At 38.4% G+C, this 23,218-nt stretch overlaps 2 protein-coding genes across 6 annotated transcripts in view; one reads left to right on the top strand and one right to left on the bottom strand.

Annotated features, from left to right (window-relative positions):
- Window positions 1-23,218, bottom strand: part of LOC134675394 (uncharacterized) — a 31,216-nt gene that overhangs the window by 1,600 nt on the left and 6,398 nt on the right. For 3 of the 5 annotated variants that reach the window (XM_063533598.1, XM_063533600.1, XM_063533599.1), the window contains exons 3-5: window positions 10,812-10,874; window positions 1,736-1,844; window positions 934-1,116 (exon numbers count right to left, since the gene is read on the bottom strand). In XM_063533598.1, the coding sequence (XP_063389668.1) occupies window positions 934-1,116; window positions 1,736-1,844; window positions 10,812-10,874 (355 nt within the window). The remainder of the gene's footprint in view (window positions 1-933; window positions 1,117-1,735; window positions 1,845-10,811; window positions 10,875-23,218) is intronic. The other 2 variants (XM_063533601.1, XM_063533602.1) reach the window with 1 other exon arrangement.
- Window positions 18,892-21,073, top strand: LOC134675611 (cytochrome P450 6B5-like). Its single transcript, XM_063533934.1, has one exon. It carries the CDS (start codon window positions 18,937-18,939, stop codon window positions 20,422-20,424), a length of 1,488 nt encoding a protein of 495 aa, XP_063390004.1. The 5' UTR covers window positions 18,892-18,936; the 3' UTR covers window positions 20,425-21,073.

The following is a 23,218-nucleotide window of genomic DNA, read 5'->3' as shown; positions in this document are numbered from 1 at the left end:
AAAATCTTATGTTCCCAGGGGCCCCAGCAAAGTTAAAGACGGTCCTGCTATTACTACATTGCATTGTCACCGTTAGGTATTCTAAATATTATCTCAATCTTACCTCTTCCCTTATGCACCCACACCCAGTTATCACCGTTAGGAAATGCTACATTGCATTATCACCGTTAGGTATCCTAAATATCAGCTCAATCTTACCTCTGCCCTCATGCACATATACCCAGTTATCACCGTTAGGTAATACATTGCATTATCACCGTTAGGTATCCTAAATATCAGCTCAATCTTACCTCTGCCCTCATGCACACATACCCAGTTATCACCGTTAGGTAATACATTGCATTATCACCGTTAGGTACTAAATATCAGCTCAATCTTACCTCTGCCCTCATGCACACATACCCAGTTATCACCGTTAGGTAATACATTGCATTGTCACCGTTAGGTACTAAATATCAGCTCAATCTTACCTCTGCCCTCATGCACCCATACCCAGTTATCACCGTTAGGTAATACATTGCATTATCACCGTTAGGTACTAAATATCAGCTCAATCTTACCTCTGCCCTCATGCACACATACCCAGTTATCACCGTTAGGTAATACATTGCATTATCACCGTTAGGTACTAAATATCAGCTCAATCTTACCTCTGCCCTCATGCACACATACCCAGTTATCACCGTTAGGTAATACATGGCATTATCACCGTTAGGTACTAAATATCACCTCAATCTTACCTCTGCCCTCATGCACCCATACCCAGTTATCACCGTTAGGTAATACATTGCATTGTCACCGTTAGGTACTAAATATCATCTCAATCTTACCTCTGCCCTCATGCACCCACCCCACACACCCAGTTATCACCGTTAGGTAATACATTGCATTGTCAGTGTCACCGTTAGGTACTAAATATCATCTCAATCTTACCTCTGCCCTCATGCACCCATTTGACGGATCGCTTCTTCCGGTTCACATACATGCTCTGCCCCCGGCTCATGTGGTTGCTCTGGTCGCTCAGACTCCTCGAGATTGCTCTGGCCAAGTCCATCTGCTCTTTGACCGTGGGGTGGACTCCGGGCACGTAGAACGCTGACGAGGCGAAGGTTTTCTCTGGAATTTGATTGTTTAAATTGATATCTTGTTTTACATGAAAATTATGGGAAAAGAATATGATTCTTCATCATTCTATCTGGTAGGTAATTATTTTTTGTCTGTAATGTAACTTTCAAATCATAGCTCTTGTTGGATAATCGTGTGTTCTAATACGATAGATTTAAACAATATACTACAGAGTATGTAACTTATGTACCTACATCTAGGCAAGTATAGTGCGACATAAAATAGTATAAATTACATAAAATGGAACTAAAAGATTTCATACTAAATTGTTGCCATTTTTAAGCATTTTACTTCAAAATTGTGAGAGTTACGTAGGAAGTGGCGCCCTCAATCATTTTCTACAATTTCTTGTCGGACTATACACAGTATTAGTAAAGTTTAGAAGTAAAGTCTGTGTCCGTTTCCTATGTAAAAACGTGCAATGTTTCAATATGAAAACTACAATTTTAACATATTTTTTTTAAATTTATTCTTATAAAACTAAATAAATAAATAAAATAAGATTGCAGAATTTTTTAGGACTTTTAGGCCAAGGCCTGGAGGCGATAAGGCTGGAATCGTGTATTTGTTTAATCTTCCCGTTAAAGAGTTAAGAAGATGTAGTACTGACCAAACTTCCGATCCTTCTTGATGAGGTGTTCCTCAGCATCAGGCGCCGGCGTGAAGATCTTGTTCAGGTCCACCTGCTTGCTCAGCATCGGGGCGTTCTCCAGATTTTCCTGGAACCAGCATGGAGGCAGATCAATCAATCAATCATTTATTTCAGACATAAGCCCATATAATTAGTTAGTAATACAATAGAATAATTAATGTAGCTTTAAAGCTTAGAGACTCTGGGTTGATAGATCAGATGACAGTCGCTTTCGTACGTAAAAGCTAGTCCCTACCAGGCGTGGCTCACTCCACGATTTCGTCGCTTTGCTACAGGTAGCTAAAAGTACATCCGTTCGGCCCCAATTTTGGGGTTTGCCATAAGCCGCGCGTGGCGCTGTCGCCACCTAGCGGCCATATCTGTGCTGATCGTAACAAACGCGTTGTGTTAGGGAGTGAGTCTTCTGTACTTAGTACTATTAATTATTTTGTGTCTCTACGCCAATTCTTTGTATTACTTTTCCAAGCGGATCCCAGGCTCTCATGAGCCGTGGCAAAATGCCGGGACAGCTCGAGGAAGATGACGATGAATTAAAGTTTAGAGACTGACTGGAGATTTCTAGACCTTTGCAACACGTTATTCTCAATAGGCGTAGGTAATCAGAGTTGGAATGACAAAAATAGGTAGGTACTAATGCCTATTTTTTAATTCCTTGGCTAAAATGACATTTCCTAGTATGAACATAAAATGTCATTTTAGTCTACCGAATAAAAAAATAGGCTTTAATATAATAATATTAATAATTGTTTTGTAAGTGTTTTTATATTTTACTTTTATATTCATATTATAAAAATACCTAACCTAAGACGATAAATAAATAAAGAGTTAATAATGAAAAGTAATATCTTATGACTAACATAAAAGGAGATGTGTAAAATTTGCAAATGTCTTCAAAAATTATACAACGTTTAAAATTGTTAACTTCAAGTCTATTAAGAAATTTCCAATTCAAAAAAAAACAGAAAACATTTCCTGTATGTTTTCTTATAAAAAGCTATTTACTTACTCAAAGCAATGACGTATAAACAAGTCATGAATTATTAATTGAATGCAATTAAATATCTCTTGAACTTGCACTTGCACAGATAAGATAATAATAAAACATAAGTAATGATGACTTTCAATACTTTACCCCCTTATTCATAAACGTTTACTAAAGTTGACAAGCCGATAATAAGCCGTTGGTCCCCTTCCATCATACCGATACGTCAGAAAGGGACAAACGATTATTATCGGCTTGTTAACTTTAGTAAACGTTTATAAATAAGGGGGTGACTATACGATAATAACAAACTCGGATGAACCGTATAATCATGATAATAAGAACCCTAGTTCATTTTCAAAAGGCGATGATTAACACTTTGAACTAATCTAATAATAAAACACTGTCATGATGACTTTCATAGGTACTTAATAGACGATTAAAATTGTGTCAAGTCATGTACAAAACCGATTAGGTTGAACCCTATAATCATGTAAATAAGAACCCAGCATAAGCTATTACTTAGTACTGGAGTAGGTAATTATTTACTTACGGTAGTACTATTGTACTACCAGAAAGGACACTCTATTGACCTCGTATGTGGTAAGCTAAGGGCAGTTATGGCAAAAATGTATATCTTACGTAATAGAATCCCGTTTAAAATACGATTAGATATTTATAACGCGCTTGTTGAAAGCATTATTTCATACGGTCTAAGTAGCTACGGTCGCACCTTTAAGTCTTATCTTGATAAAATATACAATTTACAGGTTAGGTTACTTAAGCTTGTTGTACCTCTTAATGTTAAAAATAATCGTGAATCTGATAAAGACCTCTTTAGAATGTGCAAAGTTTTACCAGTACACACGAAATTTGAATACCAAATGCTGAAAGAACAATATTTTAGGATCGAAATACAGCATATAGTTGATCACACAAAAACGACCAGGCGGGTTACAAATAGCGTGCTAAAGAAACCTCAATTTAAAAACTTCTATGGACGACGAACATCGCAATTTATACTACCAGATCTCATAAATAAACTCCCACTTGAATGGAAGTCAGAAATGTCACCAAATAATATTACAAACTATCTTAAAACAGCAATATTGAATCAGCTGTAAGGAAATTGGTTGTAGAATTAGTACTTTAGCATAAGAATTATAGCTTCCATAATAATCAAATTTCATCAAAATCGATTCAGTGGTTAGAGCGTGATGACTTGACATACATACAGACCGACAGACAGATTAACTTACAAAATATTGAAATCATTGGTAGGATTATTAACTATACGTAATAAGATAATTAAAAACTTAGTCAAACATATTTGGAGCATCCTGTACTCGGGCGAGTGCAGGCTGGTCGGCAGAACAATAGGATAAGGAAAAAATGTTATTTATTTAGCGCTCAGTGCAGTGGGGTCGGTTGTTGTAATTTAAATGATAGATTATATTGAGCATGTTATGAATATGTAAGTAGTTTCTTAAGTTGTTGTTAAAAGATATTTTATTGTTGTATAAAATCTACCGCGGATGGAGTATCGAGACAAACCTTACTGGTTTAACGATACTTTTGTAATTAAGCTTAGATATTGTGTTGTAATTACCTGAAAATAAATAAAAATAAAATAAAAAACACTCCCTAAAAAACCGAAGTTTGACAGCGATTCAGGGTCGTATTATGATATCCCTTTCTAACTTATGGCACTATCCATTTTGACTATTTAGGGTTGTCAAAATTCAAGTGATTATCTTAACTGTGGTCGTGCACGCAAAGGGACGTTAAGTAGTGTCAACCCTAATAATTGCTCGGAGCAATGCTGAGCCGAACGGAGCCGAGTTTGCCCGAAGTCAGAAGTGTCTCCCCACTGCCTATAGTCTATAGTTCGTTTTTTTTAGCATTAGAAATAAGGTAAACAATCTTGACGCGTCTTTTAATTGAAAAACACATTTTAAAAATAAGTTACGGCAAATATGTAACAATTATGAATCTAATACGATCATTTATATTCTTCTGCTTTCATAAGTATTAATAGTTATTGATTTTTAAAAAGCGTTTTTCAATTAAAAGACATGTCAAGATCGCTTACGTTCTTTGAAGTGCTTCTAATGCTAAAAACAACGAACTATAGAATTAGACCGAGGAGGGAAGACTGCAACGATTTTTATAGTAACGTCTTCATTGAGTTCGACGTTTAAAATAACACTTGCACTGCGGGTGCTATCAAAATCGTTGCCGACTTATCTCAGTCTGACTAGTTTATTTTTAAAAGGCAATCAATGCAATGACACATTATCTGCTGATAACCGAATGAGATAGCCGGTATGTCGCGTAACTCGCGTAAGATAGAAAGAGCTAATAAATGATTTAAAATATATATTATTGGATGTACAGTCGCCACCAGATATATCGGAGCGGCCAAGCTGTTCACAATATCTGAACACGCACTGTAACGCATTGACAATAGAGGCGTGTTCAGATATTTGTTAACACCTTGACCGCTCCGATATATCTGATGGCGACTGTACTCGTAAAGATGAAAGCGTCATGCAAGTAAACATGCTAAGTGGTACAGTCGACGATAATATAGCTGTATGTAGATAACCCATGAATCTAGTATATACACGGTGTAACATGAGGAAACCGAATAATTTTAACCACGTATTTCTGAGGTCAAAAGAAGGAAAAAATTTAATATGATTTTTTTTTTTGTGTTTTCAATTTTTTTAATGTATCTGTACATAAAAAATAAATGTTATTGGTAAACTTGTTACTTAAAATTGATTTTTACATTTTTTTTTCGTAAAACTTTCTTTTTGCAAAGTGTTACTTGTCACTTTTTGACATCTATCAATAAGGATATTTAGACTACGTCCCATAGCAGCAACTTTACCATCAAAAAGGCATTTTACATTATGTAACAACAAAAACTTGCTTATTTTTAAATTAATATTATCTCTGAAACTAGGCGTTTAAAAAAAAAGTTTATAGGACATTTTTGTCTCTAAATATGATCAGGAATACGCTGTTAAAATTATTCGGTTTACTCATGTCACACCGTGTATAACTGGATTAGGCATGGGGGCCTGAGGGGTGGGGTGAAATGACCGAACAGGATACTCTTATGTATTTTTCGGTTGGAGTAGCAGCGATAGCGCTATTATTGTTTGTCCTTGTCACAGTCTCACATTTTTTTTTCCACCTATTAGGGGTCATCCATTAATTACATCACACGTTTAGGGGGAGGGAGGGGGTCAAGAAAATGTGACATATTGTGACATGGGGGAGGGGGGAGACACAAACTTTGTGACGTCACTTTAACTTCATCAGTAACCGAAAATTTATTTAAATTATTTTATTCGCTGTACATTTATATAACATGTTTTTAAAACGATAATCGTTTTTATTCGTTTTATTTTCTGTCCTAAGCTGTTTTGGGTTATAAAATTACTAATATTTATATCGTCAAAAATATTTTGATAAAATATTAATAATACTTAGGTACTTACTTAATTCGATTTAGCGATTTCGTCGAAAAAATGTGACGTCACACTAGGGTGAGAGGGGTTTGCCAAACGTGACCAAGTGTGACAAGGAGGGGGGGAGGGGTCAAAATACCTAGAAATTCGTGTGACGTAATTAATGGATGACCCCTTATGGTGGGCAACACATAAATTCGACCAATCATAGTGTAGCATCGCGTATGTTTTGTCCCTCACGGAGGCACGCGTATAGCACTTCTATAGGATCCTACTTCTATGAGATAACCTTAAAAATAGAGGATAAAAATATAGATATGTTGAGGTCGTCTGTAGGTACAAAGATGTTTCTTTGAGAGATAATCTTTAGCTAATTGCTAAACAAACTACCTGACCCAAAAAATATTTATTAAGAAGATACAATAAATACCTATATAAGATTTGTTTAATATTTTAACAAACGTGGAACGTGTCTAGTTAGATAGATCTTTATTTGTGACGTTCCCCGGAAAAGGTACCTTATGGCGGCAGGCGCTTACGTCGTATAGCGGCGCAATAATATTGGAGCGACGTTAATAATAGCGTAAACGCCAACTGCCATAAGGTACCTTTACCCATGGGACGTCACATTTTGTCTACATAATTAAAAAGGAGTTTCACAATTAGATTTTTTTTATTTCTCATTTTAATATAAAAATTGTATCTAAAGTGTCATTATATGGAACTTGCTAACTATGTAAACAAAAGTCACTAGTAAATTCATCATTCAGAGACAATTTCAATATGGCGGTTTGTTTACATAGTTCGCAAGTTCCATAGAATGACACTTTACATAAGGACTTCAAACCCAACATTTTAACCAAAATATATCGTCGCCCCCATGCTAAACTAACATAAGTGTAAATTTGTCGAAATTGAGTTATTGATGTAATTCTGTACCAAATATGACAATGCACAATGTGACCAATTCTCAGACTTCTATCTTTTAAGCTTTTAGAGTTACCATTGTACCAATCTGACTTAATAGTTCTTTTACCCCATGGTAGACTCGCGAAGTGTAGATAAGGTATTTTTCCTTGGCCGACACCAGTAAATAACTAACGAATCTGCCATTTTCGTTAACTTTCTATGGTGGCAATTATTATTGACCGGTACGATTAGCCTATAGAAAACTTGCGAATCTGGCAAATACGGTAGTTTACTATGGTGGCATTTATTCCTCATTCATATTAATAAACTGTAGCATAATTGCGAATCTACACATTCGTTATTTTACTATGGTGGCAACTATTACTCAACCACATATGTAGACTACAGCAAATTTGCGAATCTGGCACATATGTCAGTTTACTATGGTGGCATTTAATATTTATCTACATTCATAACCTTTAGCATAGTTGCGAAACTGCTCATTCGTTAATCTACTATGGTGGCAAATAGATATAACCACAAAGTTAGCCATAGCAAATTTGCGAATCGGGCATATTCGTTACTTTATTATGGTGGCCATTATTACCACATCACATAAATTGGCCTGTTAAAATTTACGAATTTTGCATTTCCGTGAGTTTGTAAGGTAAATAATTCTTTTGTACCTTTAGAGTAACTTACAAGTAAATATGCGAATCAGGCGTTTTCGTAAGTTTATAATAAAATTATTTTTGTACTGTTTACAAGATTACTTTAAACGCATTTTTGCTATACTCGTATTTTATACCACGTCCGTAGCTAGCTTCAGAGTTAGACCCTTTAACAGCCTGTACACTTCTTTTTTTAGGGTTCCGTACCCAAAGGGTAAAACGGGCACGGAACCCTTCGTGCGCGAGTTCGACTCGTACTTGCCCGGTTTTTTAAGAATCGGGAAAAGCTCGATCTCGGACTCGTTCCACAGCCGGAACCCGCGGGAGGAAATATCTCTTGAACTGCACAGTGCGCGACCATTTAGCTACTAGTCTAGGGTGTGAGGATGAACACCCTGCCGACGGCGAGCGGTGCGGTGATAGAAGCTGGCCGTTGGCATCATGTCAAACTATTATTCAGAGCATAGACCATCGTACAAGCGGTACGAGTACCGAGGCTCAATACCGCTTGTGAGTTTGGGACTGTTCATTTTGTATTGGGAAGGGGGCGCTTTGGCACTGGAAGTGTTAAACACAACTTCTGGTATGCTGTCCGGCCCGCTCGACTTATAAACGTTGAAAGATCCCGCCGAATGAGATATTCGGCGTGATAGAGATTTCTAGCATAGAGTCTGATCAGGGAGTCGTGACACAAGCTATTTTTTTTGAATTCTTTATATGGCAACTTTTTTTCCTATCACATAAGCTGTCAGTTTCAAACTGTCATTTATTTTCATAGTAATTTTATTGCCAGGTGCAGTTCTTATTGAAATTCCCACGTTTTTTTTGTGACACGACTCGCTGGTCAGATTCTATGAGTACCGCGGAATGGTGGGCGGCACGGAGCTACCGTTGTCATTCGAGGCAGAATTCGAGGCAAAAAGAGTACCAAAGATCGGTTTTCTCTTTTACACTGTGAGCCAGAGCACCGTCAGCTTTTCGCAGTGGTGGTAAAGAAGACTGACCAAAATTCCTTCGGCAGCTTTGGCAAGTGCTTAGAACGCGCGACTCCCCACTGGGTAACCCGCTAGATTTTCAGTAATCCTGCCAAAGAAATCGTATTTGGCTCTGATAATGGCTTTTTTACTGGACCTCGAGGCAGCATTTAATTTGCGTTTCACATCGGAGACGTTCGGATCCTTATTAGCTATACTGCCTTTGTCCAAGCCCTGTAAGCGGCTTGCTTGCAAACTGTAGCTTCTTTACAGGGCTGGTTAAACCAAGGACGTCTCTTTGCTCCCGCACCTATTACCGAATTGGGAATGAAGCAATCCATTTTTGTATTGCTGTTGATGCCCCAAAAAACCACCAGTATCGTCTCGGGGATATTGGCTGCGCAGGATATTCTGATGTGAATCAGAGCTGCCTACACGGGTACGACGCGTAGAATTCACGCAGTCCGTTCCAATCTGCTGATTTATACTGCCGTACGCGTCGTGAGCTAGTTCGCCGTGGTGGATCGCATGGTGCAAGTGTCCGGACTAGACAGTGATTGATTGATGAACATAATTTTATAAAAAAAAAACCAGAGGCAGTAATCGGATGAAGCGAGAAGCGCGTTCACTGAGACGGAATATCCGTCCGGACGTGTGGTCTGCAGAAGGTCTAGTAGAGAGCTTGTATGGTATCGGTTTTCTCGTGGGGGAAATTACCAGTGGCGAGAGTTCATAGGCCAGAGACAATTCGTAAGCAGACCTTCCTGCGTGGTCGGCGGACCAGGACCCAAGCCAATCAATGTAGTAGGCGTTGAAATCCCCCAAAATCACCGTAAGACCTGTACAGGCACGCGTAGACGTGAGTGTGGCCACTGTAGTCTACGCACACGCACACCCACAGAACTGACAGGTCAATAGCTGTCTACATAGGCATCAAGGTGGTGACAGCAGATATACTGCCGGACATACACTACATATCCCGGCGTGTCTCATGAACTTGTGTTCAAGTGTATAGCCGGGATATATTTAATAAGTATGCAATGTCTGCCGGGCAGGATATCTGCGTCTCCATAAGAAACACGATGGTCGGCTGCACAGATTCTAGGTGGTGATGGACTGGGATGGACATAATTATTATAAGGCCTTGTCAAGTACGTAGGTAATGGTTATAAAGTCTGACAAAAAGAGTAGAAATTAAAAAGTGGCAACACTGTAGTAAGGTCAGGTTTTTCTTAGATTGATTTGAAAAGGACGACACTACAGTATTGCCACTTTTTAATTTCTACTCTTTTTTGCTTATAAGTGTTTGATTATGCAAAATATTCTTGTTGAAATCAAAAATAAATACAGATTCGCAACTCAATTTCTATACAAATGAATAGAAAGCATTCACATACACCAGAGTAAACACACGAAATTGTCATTTTCGTAACTTTACCTCGGTCCAAATGTTTTAAATGGATTTATAATTTGCGAAAGTGGTACTTTCGTGAGTTCACTATGGTGAAAAATCTTATCTTTTTTTTGCTATCTATGGAGATGCAAAATTGCGAATGTGCTGTAATTCCCAATTCCAATAAAATAATGCATATCTGACAAATTGATCATGTAATACATGCATTTTGAAAACACTGTGTGTATACTATATCAATACAACTGCAACGACTACTTCAAAAAAAACAAAATGAAATTTTTAGGAGCTTCAAATCGCTCTCCTCAAAAATGTGTTTTTTACAGTTATGTTAGTTTAGCATGGGGGCGACGATATGAAATAATGACATTTCCGACCGTACGATAACATGACGATAGCAACATGAAAATGAGAAGAAACAAGAAACTCAGGTTATAGACATAAAACCAATTCACACAAAATAAACAAATAAAACCTATCCCATTTAAATGTTTTATTTACACATGTATGTTTAGCATTAACCTGTTTAGCGATGATTCAAACCACAAAACCGAAGTCTAGACTAAATCTAGATCTCTCTAGGAGCCTAGATTTGATTGTCTTACTATGTCTTGGTCCATGGAGGGTAAAATGGCGACTGTGTCGCTCCGGGCGTATTCTCCATCATTCTGTATAAAAATATAGTTTATATATTACTAGAGATCGGACATTTGGTGGCAAATTGAACATAGAGTGTGTCTATATGTTGTATGTCGTATGTCGCGAGCGAGAGTGACTAAAATATTTAAGTTAAACCGTAGAATTAGCTTAATTTTTAGGGGTCCGTAGGGTAAAAACCGGGCAAGTGCGAGTCGGACTCGCGCACGAAGGGTTCCGTACTATAAAGCAAAAAAAAAACGGAAAAAATGCAAAAAGAAAACGGTCACCCATCCAAGTACTGACCACGCCCGACGTTGCTTAACTTTGGTCAAAAATCACGTTTGCTGTATGGGAGCCCCACTTAAATCTTTATTTTATTCTGTTTTTAGTATTTGTTGTTATAGCGGCAATAGAAATACATCATTTCAACTGTCTAGCTATCACGGTGCGTGAGATACAGCCTTTTGACAGACAGACGGACGGACGGACGGACGGACAGCGAAGTTTAGTAATAGGGTCCCGTTTTACCCTTTGGGTACGGAACCCTAAAAACGGGACCCTATCACTAAGACTCCGCTGTCTGTCTATCAGCTGGCTGTATCTAAGGAACCGTGATAGCTAGGCAGTTGATATTTTCACATGTGATGTATTTCTGTTGCCGCTATAACAACAAATACTAAAAACAGAATAAACTAAATATTTAAATGTGGCTCCCATACAACAAACGTGATTTTTTGCCGTTTTTTGCGTAATGGTACGGAACCCTTCGTGCGCGAGTCCGACTCGCACTTGGCCGGTTTTATTTGTTTTGTCCTCTGTTTATTTAATTCTTATACAAACCCTTACGATATCGTACTCGACGGCTGGCAACTCAGGGTGGCTACCGCGAAAACCGAAATTCGGAAATTGCAGGAATCTATCTCTTTTACTCAAATGAAGGCGTAATAAGAGTGACAGAGAAAGATGCCCGCAATTTGCGAACTTCGTTTTTCGCGGTTATAGCCCAGGTAATATGGGAAACCCGTAGGCGTAAGTCGGGTATTCGCCTCCATTCTGTTAATTAAAGAATATGAAATCTAAGTGTAAGGCCTCAGCGGCAAGCAAGGGTTGCCATTATATCTTGAGTAAAAACGAGAGTGAATATTGAATATTTAGTCTGTCTAGCCATTTCCGTCAGTAGAAAAAAGCGATAAACTTAGAAAATATAGGCGGAAAGGTAATCGTCTCATAGAAAGCTCCTTTTCCCTTGTTTGACCGGCTATATTTAACTTTTCGAATTTTTTGTGGGCACGTAAGTAATGATTTTATCATAGTTCTCTAAATAAAAGGCGGACCTTTTCACGTGGATAAGGGTTAAATAAGAAAATTAACCTTTATAGCCCTTAACTCTTGTGTATGTCTCTACAGGAAAGACGTAACACAGTTTTCTGTTTGACCCATTACATTAAAAACCCGATTACCTAATTAATAACTAAAGTTCAAAGTCTAATGCATTTATGATATTCGTTTGACAGCGTTCTTGGCGCCACTCCAGCGCTTCTCTCGACCATTTACCGAGCATATATCTCAAAATAACCAGTATATGTATGATCCCCAATGACATATAATTATTACCAATCACACGATAGCAATTAAACTGGTTTTTAACACGATGGACGAATAAACGGCGCGTGTTGCCAAGCCCAAGCCGCCTGATTTACAAGCAGCAACACGGTTTTATTCGCAGAATTCAGGCCACCGTCTTCTGGCAGACATCTTGGTAAATAACACGCAGTTATTGGACACTAATAGACGTCAATAAGCGAGAATAAGGTCCCCCGTCTTGTGAAACTGAATGAAGCAGCTTATCCTAAGGGGCCCACTGATTAACAGTCCGCCGGAGGTATCGTCTTGGGTCAGTCGGGTCGTCCCATTAGTTTTTCGTCAAGTTCTTAAATTAATCCTATTCTGCTTTCGTCACTCATTCTACATTGAAAGCCTCCGACGATTGTGACGAATGTAGAATGGGTGACGAAAGCAGAATAGGACTAATTTAGGAACTTGACGAAAAACGAATGGGACGACCCAGGACGATACCCCGCCGGACGGTACCTACCGGCCTGTCAATTAGGACAAAATTTTGTCAGTTCCTTAAAGGATAAAGGACCAATTCGAATTTTAGTTACTAGATATTAGAGTTACATCTTGTCTTTAGATAAGAACGTAAGTATATACATATGAGTGGCGCGTTTAATAGTCAATAATATAGTGAAAATTTGCAGTGGGACACCAAGTAGGCTAGGGAAAAAAAAAAAAAAAAATAGTGAAAATTATATTATACTAGATTTACCCCGCGACATTGTCTGCGTGGAATTAGTACCAGCAGTTAGAGTAAATATAGGACCTGGATAAAATCTATTGACAATAATTTTGATGCTTAATTGCTTATACCAGTTAACAGGTAATTTATTAATTTTCTCATTTCCACCCCCCTTTTCACCCTCTTTAGGGATGACTTCTGACATAAAAACTATCCTATTAATCCTATGTCCTTCCCCGCGACTCAAACTATCTCTATGCCAAATTTAAAATATATCCGTTCAGCGGTTTAAGCGTGAAGAGGTAACAGACAGACACACTTTCGCATTTATAATATTCAATATAGTATGGATGCATACTTGTTTGATGCTTTGGACAATTCTAGAAGTATTTGAAGCATTTTCCATCCTTTCCAACATCAGCTCTCTTTTCTTCCGAAGAAACTCTAGGAGTTCACCGATAATGGCTTCCTCTCGTTCACCCATTTCTTTCCTTATCGTATCCACTTTAGGCACTTCGAGACAACGAAACTTATGGGATCACCTCAACGACTAAGTCTGTCAATGGCACTTTTCATTATTTGTCTCACTGAACGCTAAACATAGTAAGTAAGTAATTTAATTCCTCCATACGTTTTAATCGTGACACTTACAAATGGCAACTGTAGGTCAGGAAATGAATGCTCAAAAAACGTTGTAGAGGGAAATGCTAGGAACACAATTTTTGACTCCGTAACTTTGTTTGGACTAGTTAGGAGGTGAACATATCAAAAGTCCCCGGCTGTAGCCCCGCTGCTGGGGGGTAGAGGGGGGTAAGAAGGTCGAATTTTTCGGTTTTTCATTGATATCTTGGAAACTTTGCGTCTTAGTGACATGACTACTAAGACAAACCGAAAGCTGATAAAATTAGTTACAAGTTTTATCCAGTCAAGTTTTTCGATATCATGAATAGTTTTTGAGATACCCGCTCTTGAAAGTTTATTTAGGGATTTTAATTTTATCTTGATATCTACGTCAGTGATGCTGTTAGGCCATGTTTGGTATCATTTTCGTATAAATCGGGGGTGCTGAATTCATTTATGGTATCACATTGACACTATTCCGAAGTAAAACCAAAATTTAAAAAAATATATTTTTTTAAATCCCTCTTCACGCTTAAACTGCTGAACCAATTTCGTTGAAATTTGGTATAGAAATAGTTTCAGTCTTGACACAGAACATAGGATAGTTTTAATAACCAAAAGCATCTTTTGAGGGTGTGAAAAGTGGGGTGGAAGTTTGTATGGGGAGTCAATAACCGCTGAACCGGTTTAGATGAAATTTAGGACGGAATACATCTGTGATTTAGATGAAAATGATACCAAACATGACTTCAAACCTCACCTTGAGCAGTATTAACCTCAGGAATTCAGTTTCGTCGACGAAGTTGAATTCCCCCCATACTCCATTTCACAACTTTAAAGGATGATTATTGAGATAAAAAGTATCTTATGTCCTGTCTTGGGACTCGAAATATCTGTATACCAAATTTCAATTAAATCGGTTGAGCGGTTTAAGCGTGAAGAGGAATTTAAAAAAAAAGGTATTTGTTTAAAGTTTATATGTTTTTTCTTAGGAATGGTGTCAATGTGATACCAAAACTGAATTCAACACCCCCGATTTATACGAAAATGATACCAAACACGGTCTAGCAGCGTCACTAATGTAGATATCAAGACAAAATTGAAAGCCCTAAATAAACTTTCAAGAGCGGATATCTCAAAAACTATTCAAGATATCGAAAAACTTGACTGGATAAAACTTGTAACTAATTTTATCAGCTTTTGGTTTGTCTTAGTAGTCATGTCGCTAAGACGCAAAGTTTCGAAGATATAAGTGAAAAACCGAAAAATGAGACCTTCTTTCCCCCCTCTACCCCCCAGCACCGGGGCTACGGCCGGGGACTTTTGATATGTTCACCACCTAACTAGTCCAAACAAAGTTACGTAGTCAAAAATTGTGTTCCTAGCATTTCCCTCTATAACTTCTTATTGCTTGGCCTACTGTGCGACAATATAAGATAGAAATCTCGCTACTCTTGGCTTAAATCTAAGTCATTGGTTCCAAGAAAGCACTCGAGCAAAAGGAAATTAATATAATGATTGCCAAAAGATAGAACACAGGGCGATATAAGTAATGCTAGCAATTGAAGACATCCAATTCATTTTATAACCTTGGCAAGCTTGGCAAGTCTGTATCTTTAGGTAAAAAACCTAGAAATTCGTGTGATGTAATTAATGGATGACCTCAAAAGAAGAAAATTCGGTCAGGACCCCGTATCATACAGATAAGAGGTTAATTATGCGGTGTCTGTTTAATAGCTGAAGTAATTTAATCAATCCTAGAAATTAAAATCATCCCAAACTCTTGGCAAACTTCTAGCTATAAATTATCAAAAATCTAAGACCGTCAGTATTGTCAAAGAGAATAAATAGTATAGAGGGCTATTGCCAAAGGAAATTTTGTAGTCACGGTACATTTACTGCCATCTATCGACACACAAACTTAAAATAAAATTGAGAATGTATAAATTAATCAAAATATGTTTAGGGATAAATGATTTTTAATTTTTATTGTTCCATACTGACCCATTTTCTTTCACTGATATGTGTTAAAATTGTTAAATATCAAACAGTGTCGTCAACGCCATCTAGCCGAGAATAGGCCAAAGGTAATGGCGCCATCTATTCGAGAATGACTTTTTCTTGATTACCGAGGCACGTTTTTTTCTTAGACTTTATTTATCTTATACGGAGTTATATATATCTCTGGTATTGTATTCCACAGATGGTTGTCTTGGCTTCTGTTATATAGGGGTCGCTACCGAACGGTTCGGAGTTCGATGCCCGAGTTATTTCTGGCTAGGTCAACACGTACGCTTGAGATTTGGACGCGATGGTCTTTTGAATTTTGCAAACAGTATTTATTTTGCAAGTGTATAAGACTAAGAGATTTAAGTAAATGTAGTAATTTGTAACAGCCTCTCGGAAACGGCCTTTTAACTATTTCGATGAAATTTGCTATATGGGGGTTTTCGGGGGCGATAAACCGATCAAGCTAAATAGGTCTTAAGGAAAATGTGCAGTTTTTAGGGTTCCGTACCCAAAGGGTAAAACGGGACCCTATTACTAAGACTTCGCTGTCCGTCCGTCCGTCCGTCCGTCTGTCACCAGGCTGTATCTCACGAACCGTGATAGCTAGACAGTTGAAATTTTCACAGATGATGTATTTCTGTTGCCGCTATAACAACAAATACTAAAAACAGAATAAAATAAAGATTTAAATGGGGCTCCCATACAACAAACGTGATTTTTGACCAAAGTTAAGCAACGTCGGGAGTGGTCAGTACTTGGATGGGTGACCGTTTTTTTTTTTGCTTTTTTTTTTCATTATGGTACGGAACCCTTCGTGCGCGAGTCCGACTCGCACTTGCCCGGTTTTTTTTATTTTTTCCGAGCAAAGCTCGGTCTCCCAGATATATTGTTATAATGGACAATGGACATTTCGACACTTGTCTCACATTGTGGAACTGTAATTATTGTTATTAAAATCTTATCTATGACCTTTAGCCTGTATCTATTTTGTTTATTGGTTTATTTTTAGGGTTTCGTACCCAAAGCCGTAAAACGGGACCCTATTACTAAAGACTCTGCTGTCCGTCCGTCTGTCACCAGGCTGTATCTCACGAACCGTGATAGCTAGACAGTTGAAATTTTCACAGATGATGTATTTCTGTTGCCGTTATAACAACAAATACAAGAAACAGAATAAAATAAAGATTTAAGTGAAGCTCCCACACAATAAACGTGATTTTTGACCGAAGTTAAGCAACGTCGGGCGGGGTCAGTACTTGGATGGGTGACCGATTTTTTGCATTATGGTACGGAACCCTTCGTGCGCGAGTCCGACTCGCACTTGCCCGGTTTGTTTACTTTATTGCACGTAGCATGACTACAAAGGGCAGGTCTAATACTGTCCAAACATAAATTTTCACATTAGGTAATAGATCTTAAGTAATTACTATTACTTAATGATTTCATTAAAACGGTCGCATATAATTGACTTAACACTTAAATAAGTAAACAATCGATATCATATTAGTCTGTAGAAATGGTTAGGTACACTAATTTAAATAGTTGTCTAATAGAGGTATTCTAAAGTTAATAATTAGATTATGTCCTTCTCATTCAAAACCTAAAGATACATCTAGATATTACAACATTCGAATAAAATGCAACGTATCGTACAGTAGACGTCAAAGATAAATATGTGTACACTTTTGGACCTTACACCTTAGCATAAGGCGAAAAATGTATTTAAACATATATTTAACGTCCACTGTACCTACTCGTAAATTATGTATGGGTTTATCATGTTGAAAATGTGATAATAATAACAGAGATAAGATAAGACCATTTGCAACCTTTAATTAAACGCAAAAGAAATGAGATTTTAGAAAGAATGCAATACAATACCTATATCATTCTTCCATATCAGTGCGACAGAGTCAGTGGCGTTTTGTTCGCTAAGTACGGAGCGTAAGCGATTGGCATCATGGCTGAGCATCCCTGGCCCCTGTTTCACCAACGTGACAGGTGCGACGAATTGTAAAATCACTGTTGCTGACGTCACAGGCATCCATGGGCTACGGTTACCGCTTACCATCGGGCGGGCCGTATTCCTGTTTGCCACCATCATAGTATTATTAAAAAAAACTTTATGATATCGGAAAAAAAGAGATAGTTCTCTTGCTAAGTTTATGACAATTGTCACAAGAAACACTACAATTGTCACGAAATTCCGACATATAACTCATTACCTGTCAAGAATTACCTACCTACAATTCTTCTAAATCTTTGACAATTGTCAGAAACTTCGCAGGAGAAATATCTGTTTTATTCCGATATAATAAAGTTTTTTTAAATAATACAATGATGGTGGCAAACAGGAATACGGCCCGCCCGATGGTAAGTGGTAATCGTAGCCCATGGATGCATGTGACGTCAGCAACAGTGATTTTACAATTCGTCGCACCTGTCACCGATGTGAAATTGGGGCCAGGTATTGTAGACGAAACGTAACTAATAGTACCTAAAGACATTTATTAAAGACATTATTTCAAATATACTTAGGTATAATATGTACCTACATAAGTCGTAAGTACTTTAGCCGAATAGCCAGTAACAGGCAAAATCGAAAGTACACTCACATTATAGTTCGTATTTTTAGCATTAGAAAAAAGGTAAACAATCTCGTCGTGTCTTTTTATTGAAAAACACTTGAAAAGTAACTCACGGCACATATGTAACAATAGAATTATGAATCATATACGATTATTTACATTATTTTGCTCACATAAGTAATAGTTACTGATTTTTAAAAAGCGTTTTTCAATTAAAAGACATTGTATTAGATTAAATGAACATGGTCACACTTAAGTCTTCAGATAATGGCAAACTAAATTAATAAAAATAAAACATTCCTGAACCTAAACTACAATAAAAATAAGGCAAGGTGCCGTAGATGCTGGGCAATCTAAGAAAACTGGCAATCAAGTCTTGCAGATTGTTTGCGCTTAATTAGAGTCCGAATCCTTCAAGTCATCGTTCAATTACAGAGAGATAACCGTATTTCTAGAGACTATTAGTATCACATACGTTTACATAATAACTTAATGATAAAGGAAAACTTGTAGTATAAATAGAATTAAGCACCAACGCCCAATTAGTAGACGATCGGTCGTTCCGCGGCTATAATGTTTCCGATTATATTACTTCTCGTTATCTGCGGTCTCGTCTTTATCTATTTAAGAGGCAAATACAATGAGAACTATTGGAGAAAACGCGGTGTAGCTTTCTATGAGAAGAACAAATTTCTCGGCATTTTCTGGGACTTTTTCACCACCGACAAGGCCTTGTTTGAGATCCTCAGCGACCTTTACACCAAGTACGAAAATGAGCCAGCCGTCGGAATCGGATCCCTCATGACTCCGAGTCTCTTCGTGATTGACCCACAAAACGTCCAGCATATAACGCAGACCGACTTCCAATCCTTCAACCATAGAGGAGTAACCATAAACGAAGGCGATCTGTTAGCTGATAACCTGCTCTTTATGAACGGTCCAAGATGGAAGCTGATGAGACAGAAAATGACGCCGCTCTTCACTGCGACAAAACTCAAAAACATGTATTATATTATGGATAAAAGTGCGCAGGATTTCGTGGCACATCTAAAGGAGAATCCGGAGAAATTAAAAGGTAACGGTTTTGACATAATGAATGAGTTCTGCAGCGCAGCCATCGCAGCCGCCGTGTTCGGGATCGGTACGGAATCTACATTCAAGTCGCCATTCTTACAGATGGCAAGAGACTCGGTTAGGGTCAACTGGCGAACTAACCTTAGGTTCGCGATCATCAATACCAGCGAAACGTTATCCAGATGTATAGGTTTAAAGGTGTTTAAAGAGCATGAACCATTATTTATTGACGCAATAAAACAAGTGTTAAGAGCTAGAGAAAAGGAGAACGTTAAGAAGCATGACTTCGCTGATATTTGTGTAAGCTTGCAGAAGGCGGGAACTATGAAAGATAATGAAACGGGCCAGGAACTTGAACCCTCAGACGAGCTGCTCGCCGCCCAAGGATTCTTCTTCTTCATCGCTGGCGTCGAGCCAACCGCCAGTGCCCTGTTCGGAGCACTCTGTGAACTAGGCAAAAACCCGGAAATCCTAGAGAAAGTGCAGAAAGAAATCGACGAAACTTTCGAGAAACACAATGGAGTCATCACATACGACGTTATATCCGAAATGAAATACCTTGACCAAGTCTTAAGCGAAGCGTTAAGAATGCATGCGCCTATAGGCTTCATAGGCAGACAGTGTGTTAGCGATTCAGTGCTTCCTGTTGGGAATATAAAAGTGTCCGCAGGCACGAAGATATACATACCAGTTTACGACATGCATTACAACCCAAAATACTTCCCTGAGCCTCAGAAGTTTGATCCGGAGAGGTTTTGTGCGGAGAAGAGGACGGGTAGTGAGGCTTACTTGCCGTTCGGGAAGGGAGCGCGGATTTGCATCGGGATGCGGTACGCGCGGCTGCAGGTGCTGGCGGGGCTGATGCACCTGCTGCGGCACTACCACGTGGTGGCCCATCGCGACCCCTCCAAGAGAAAGTATGCCAAGGGACAGTTCCAGTTAAGACAGATCGATACCGACATTGAGCTGATACCTCGAGACAGATAGGTACAGTGTATCAACAACGGACGGTTCATGACAGTCATTCATTCAAATCGCTTGTTTACAAATAAAGTATAGGTATAGTTAGTTATAGATGGTCAAGCAAATATTTTCGGCGCGAAATTCAAATTTTCTATGAGACGATATCCCTTCGCGCCTACTATTTTCAAATTTGCCGTCTTTTCTACTGACAAGATCTGATTGACCAACTATATGAGTATGTTACAATAATCTCATATGTTACATTTTATAAAATATATTCATGGCTGTTAGTTGACAAATTAGGTATTTTTGATTGATCTAGGATTAGTTAGGTATAAATCTTGTAAATGTTTCGGAAGGCTGTTAGCATTTTAAGTCGTATATATTAAATATATACCTAAATAATTAAATATATATGTTTTATAGGTCAATAAAAATGTCCTTATGGAAATAATTGTAAATATAAGATTAAGTAGGTACCTCATACTTGAAATCCACTATATATACTCTCTAAAACTTCGAGGCGGTTTTATAATTCGATATATATATATATATATATACACATATATATATGATATATGATATATGTGTATATGTCTTACCTAATCATATAGCTGCGCTTGGAAAATTGTCAGAGGGTAGGTAATAAAAGAGCGTGTTCTGAGTGTGTTTATTTTTGTTTCCTTCTTTATTTCAAATATACTTAGTAGGTATAATATGTACCTACTTAAGTAATACTCGTATGTACTTATTTGTTTTCTTTACTTTTGCCGAATAGCCAGTAACAGGCAAAATGGAAAGTACACTCACATTATAGTTCATATTTTTAGCATTAAGAAAAAAGGTAAACAACCTCGACGTGTCTTTTTATTGAAAAACACTTGAAAAATAACTCACGGCACATACTTATGTAACAATTATGAATCATATACGATTATTTACATTCTTTTGCTCTCATAAGTAATAGTTACTGATTTTTAAAAAGCGTTTTTCAATTAAAAGACACCTCAAGATAGCGTAAGTATTTTTCTAATGCTAAAAAAACTAACTATAGCACAATGTCATTTAATTATCGCGTATTTCTCTCGCACTTGTCCGTTCATGTAAGTATTGTAAGTAGGTACCGGCGCGTGCGAGACAGTCTAACTCCGTATCGTGTGTTCCGTGGAACCCCAGGGTTCCGCAAAGCCTCTGTTGGGGCGCCGCAAAAATACTTGTAATAATAAGAAAAAAACCAGCTATCTTCTATAGGTATATCTGGTCCACAGTGATGAACAAAAATTTCTAATTTGGGGCTCCGTCAAATATTTCGCTTGCCAAAAGGTTCCGTCACCAAAAAAGTTTGAGAACCGGTGGTCTAACTAAATGTAGTTTTGTGGAGCTTTGTCTATAACAAAAATTGATTTTCTGTTTACACGGAAAGACGCATTTATAAATAAATAAATAAATATATATTGGGGACACCTTACACAGATCAAACTAGCCCCAAAACGAAACAAAGCTTGTACCTAGTACAATACTTATACATAGAAAACACCCATGACTCAGGAACAAATATTAGTGTACATCACACAAATACTTACTGGGATTCGAACCTAGGACCATCGGCTTCGCAGGCAGGGCTACCCAATAGCCCAGACCGGTCATCAACTGCCTATAATAAGTATTTTAACCATAAGTAAAATGTACCTAAGTCGTACGTCAAGTCATAGATCAAATTCCAACTAGAAACGTGTACACAAACGTGATAACAGACTGTTAAGTTCAACAGCATATTGATAAGACAGTGTTTACAACATTGTTGTTTATACGTTATATCAAATATCGGGGCGACCCGCATCCAGGCTGGCGCTGCGGCTGACCACTGACCAGGCTCAGATTCTCATTAGGGAATGCTCCCGGTACTGAGTTTATATGGCGAGAACCGGGAATTCCTGGTTCCTGTACTGTAATTATGAAAACCAGTACCGGGAGCCAGTGGCGTAGCTAGCATGGGTGGCACCCGGTGCGGAAATTGTGGTGCGGTGTCACCCCAAAATTCAATCAAAATTGTAAAATATATTTAAAAAGAGTAATAGTCATTTTTGTTAAATAGCTCAGGACTTACTCCATCACTTTCATTGCACTGATGTTCACGGTCAGGTGTCACCCCTAAACTAGGTGACACCCGGGGCGGACCGCCCCCGCCGCCCCCCCCTAGCTACGCCACTGCCGGGAGCACTCCCTAATTCTCATGCGCCGCAAATACTAGACCTTTGCGCCGCTTGCGCGCTTTAAAAGGCTTGCTACACGGTCGCCGACAAGCCTTCTAACCGTCTGACCTTGGTCTGTCCTTGGTCAGTTTTGGTCAAATTTTGTTGGTAACAACTGTCTACACGGTCCGGGACCGGCCAAGGCCACGCGGTCTGGGGGCTTGTCGGCGACCGTGTAGCAAGCCTTTTAGACTCTGGGTCCTTGGTCATCCGATATGAAGCAATTTATGAGGGCTTTGTCGGCGAGGCTGGTCGATTCCACAGGGGACCGTAGGGCTGGAGCGTACCTCTCTCAGCGTATCGCCCTAGCGGTACAGAGAGGTAACGCCGCCAGTGTAATGGGGTTCATGCCGCAGGCCGAACTGTTGGATGGGGCAGTTTTTTCTAATGATCGGGGCCTTTATAGGTTAATTTAATTTTTATACTGTATTTATAGGTACTACTAATTTATTTATTTTAAGAAGAAGCGCTGGTGGTCTAGCGGTGAGAGCGTGCGACTTGCAATCGGGAGGTCGCGGGTTCAAACCCCGGCTCGTACCAATGAGTTTTTCGGAACTTATGTACGA

This window comes from Cydia fagiglandana, chromosome 22 (assembly GCF_963556715.1).
Source record: "Cydia fagiglandana chromosome 22, ilCydFagi1.1, whole genome shotgun sequence".
In the NCBI taxonomy this organism is placed as follows: Eukaryota; Metazoa; Arthropoda; class Insecta; order Lepidoptera; family Tortricidae; genus Cydia; species Cydia fagiglandana.
Note: the sequence above shows the minus strand (reverse complement) of the source record. Positions and strands in the feature narration are given on the sequence as shown.

Excerpts from the sequence above, each read along its gene's own strand:
- LOC134675611 (XM_063533934.1), top strand. The coding sequence starts at position 18,937 with ATGTTTCCGATTATATTACTTCTCGTTATCTGCGGTCTCGTCTTTATC.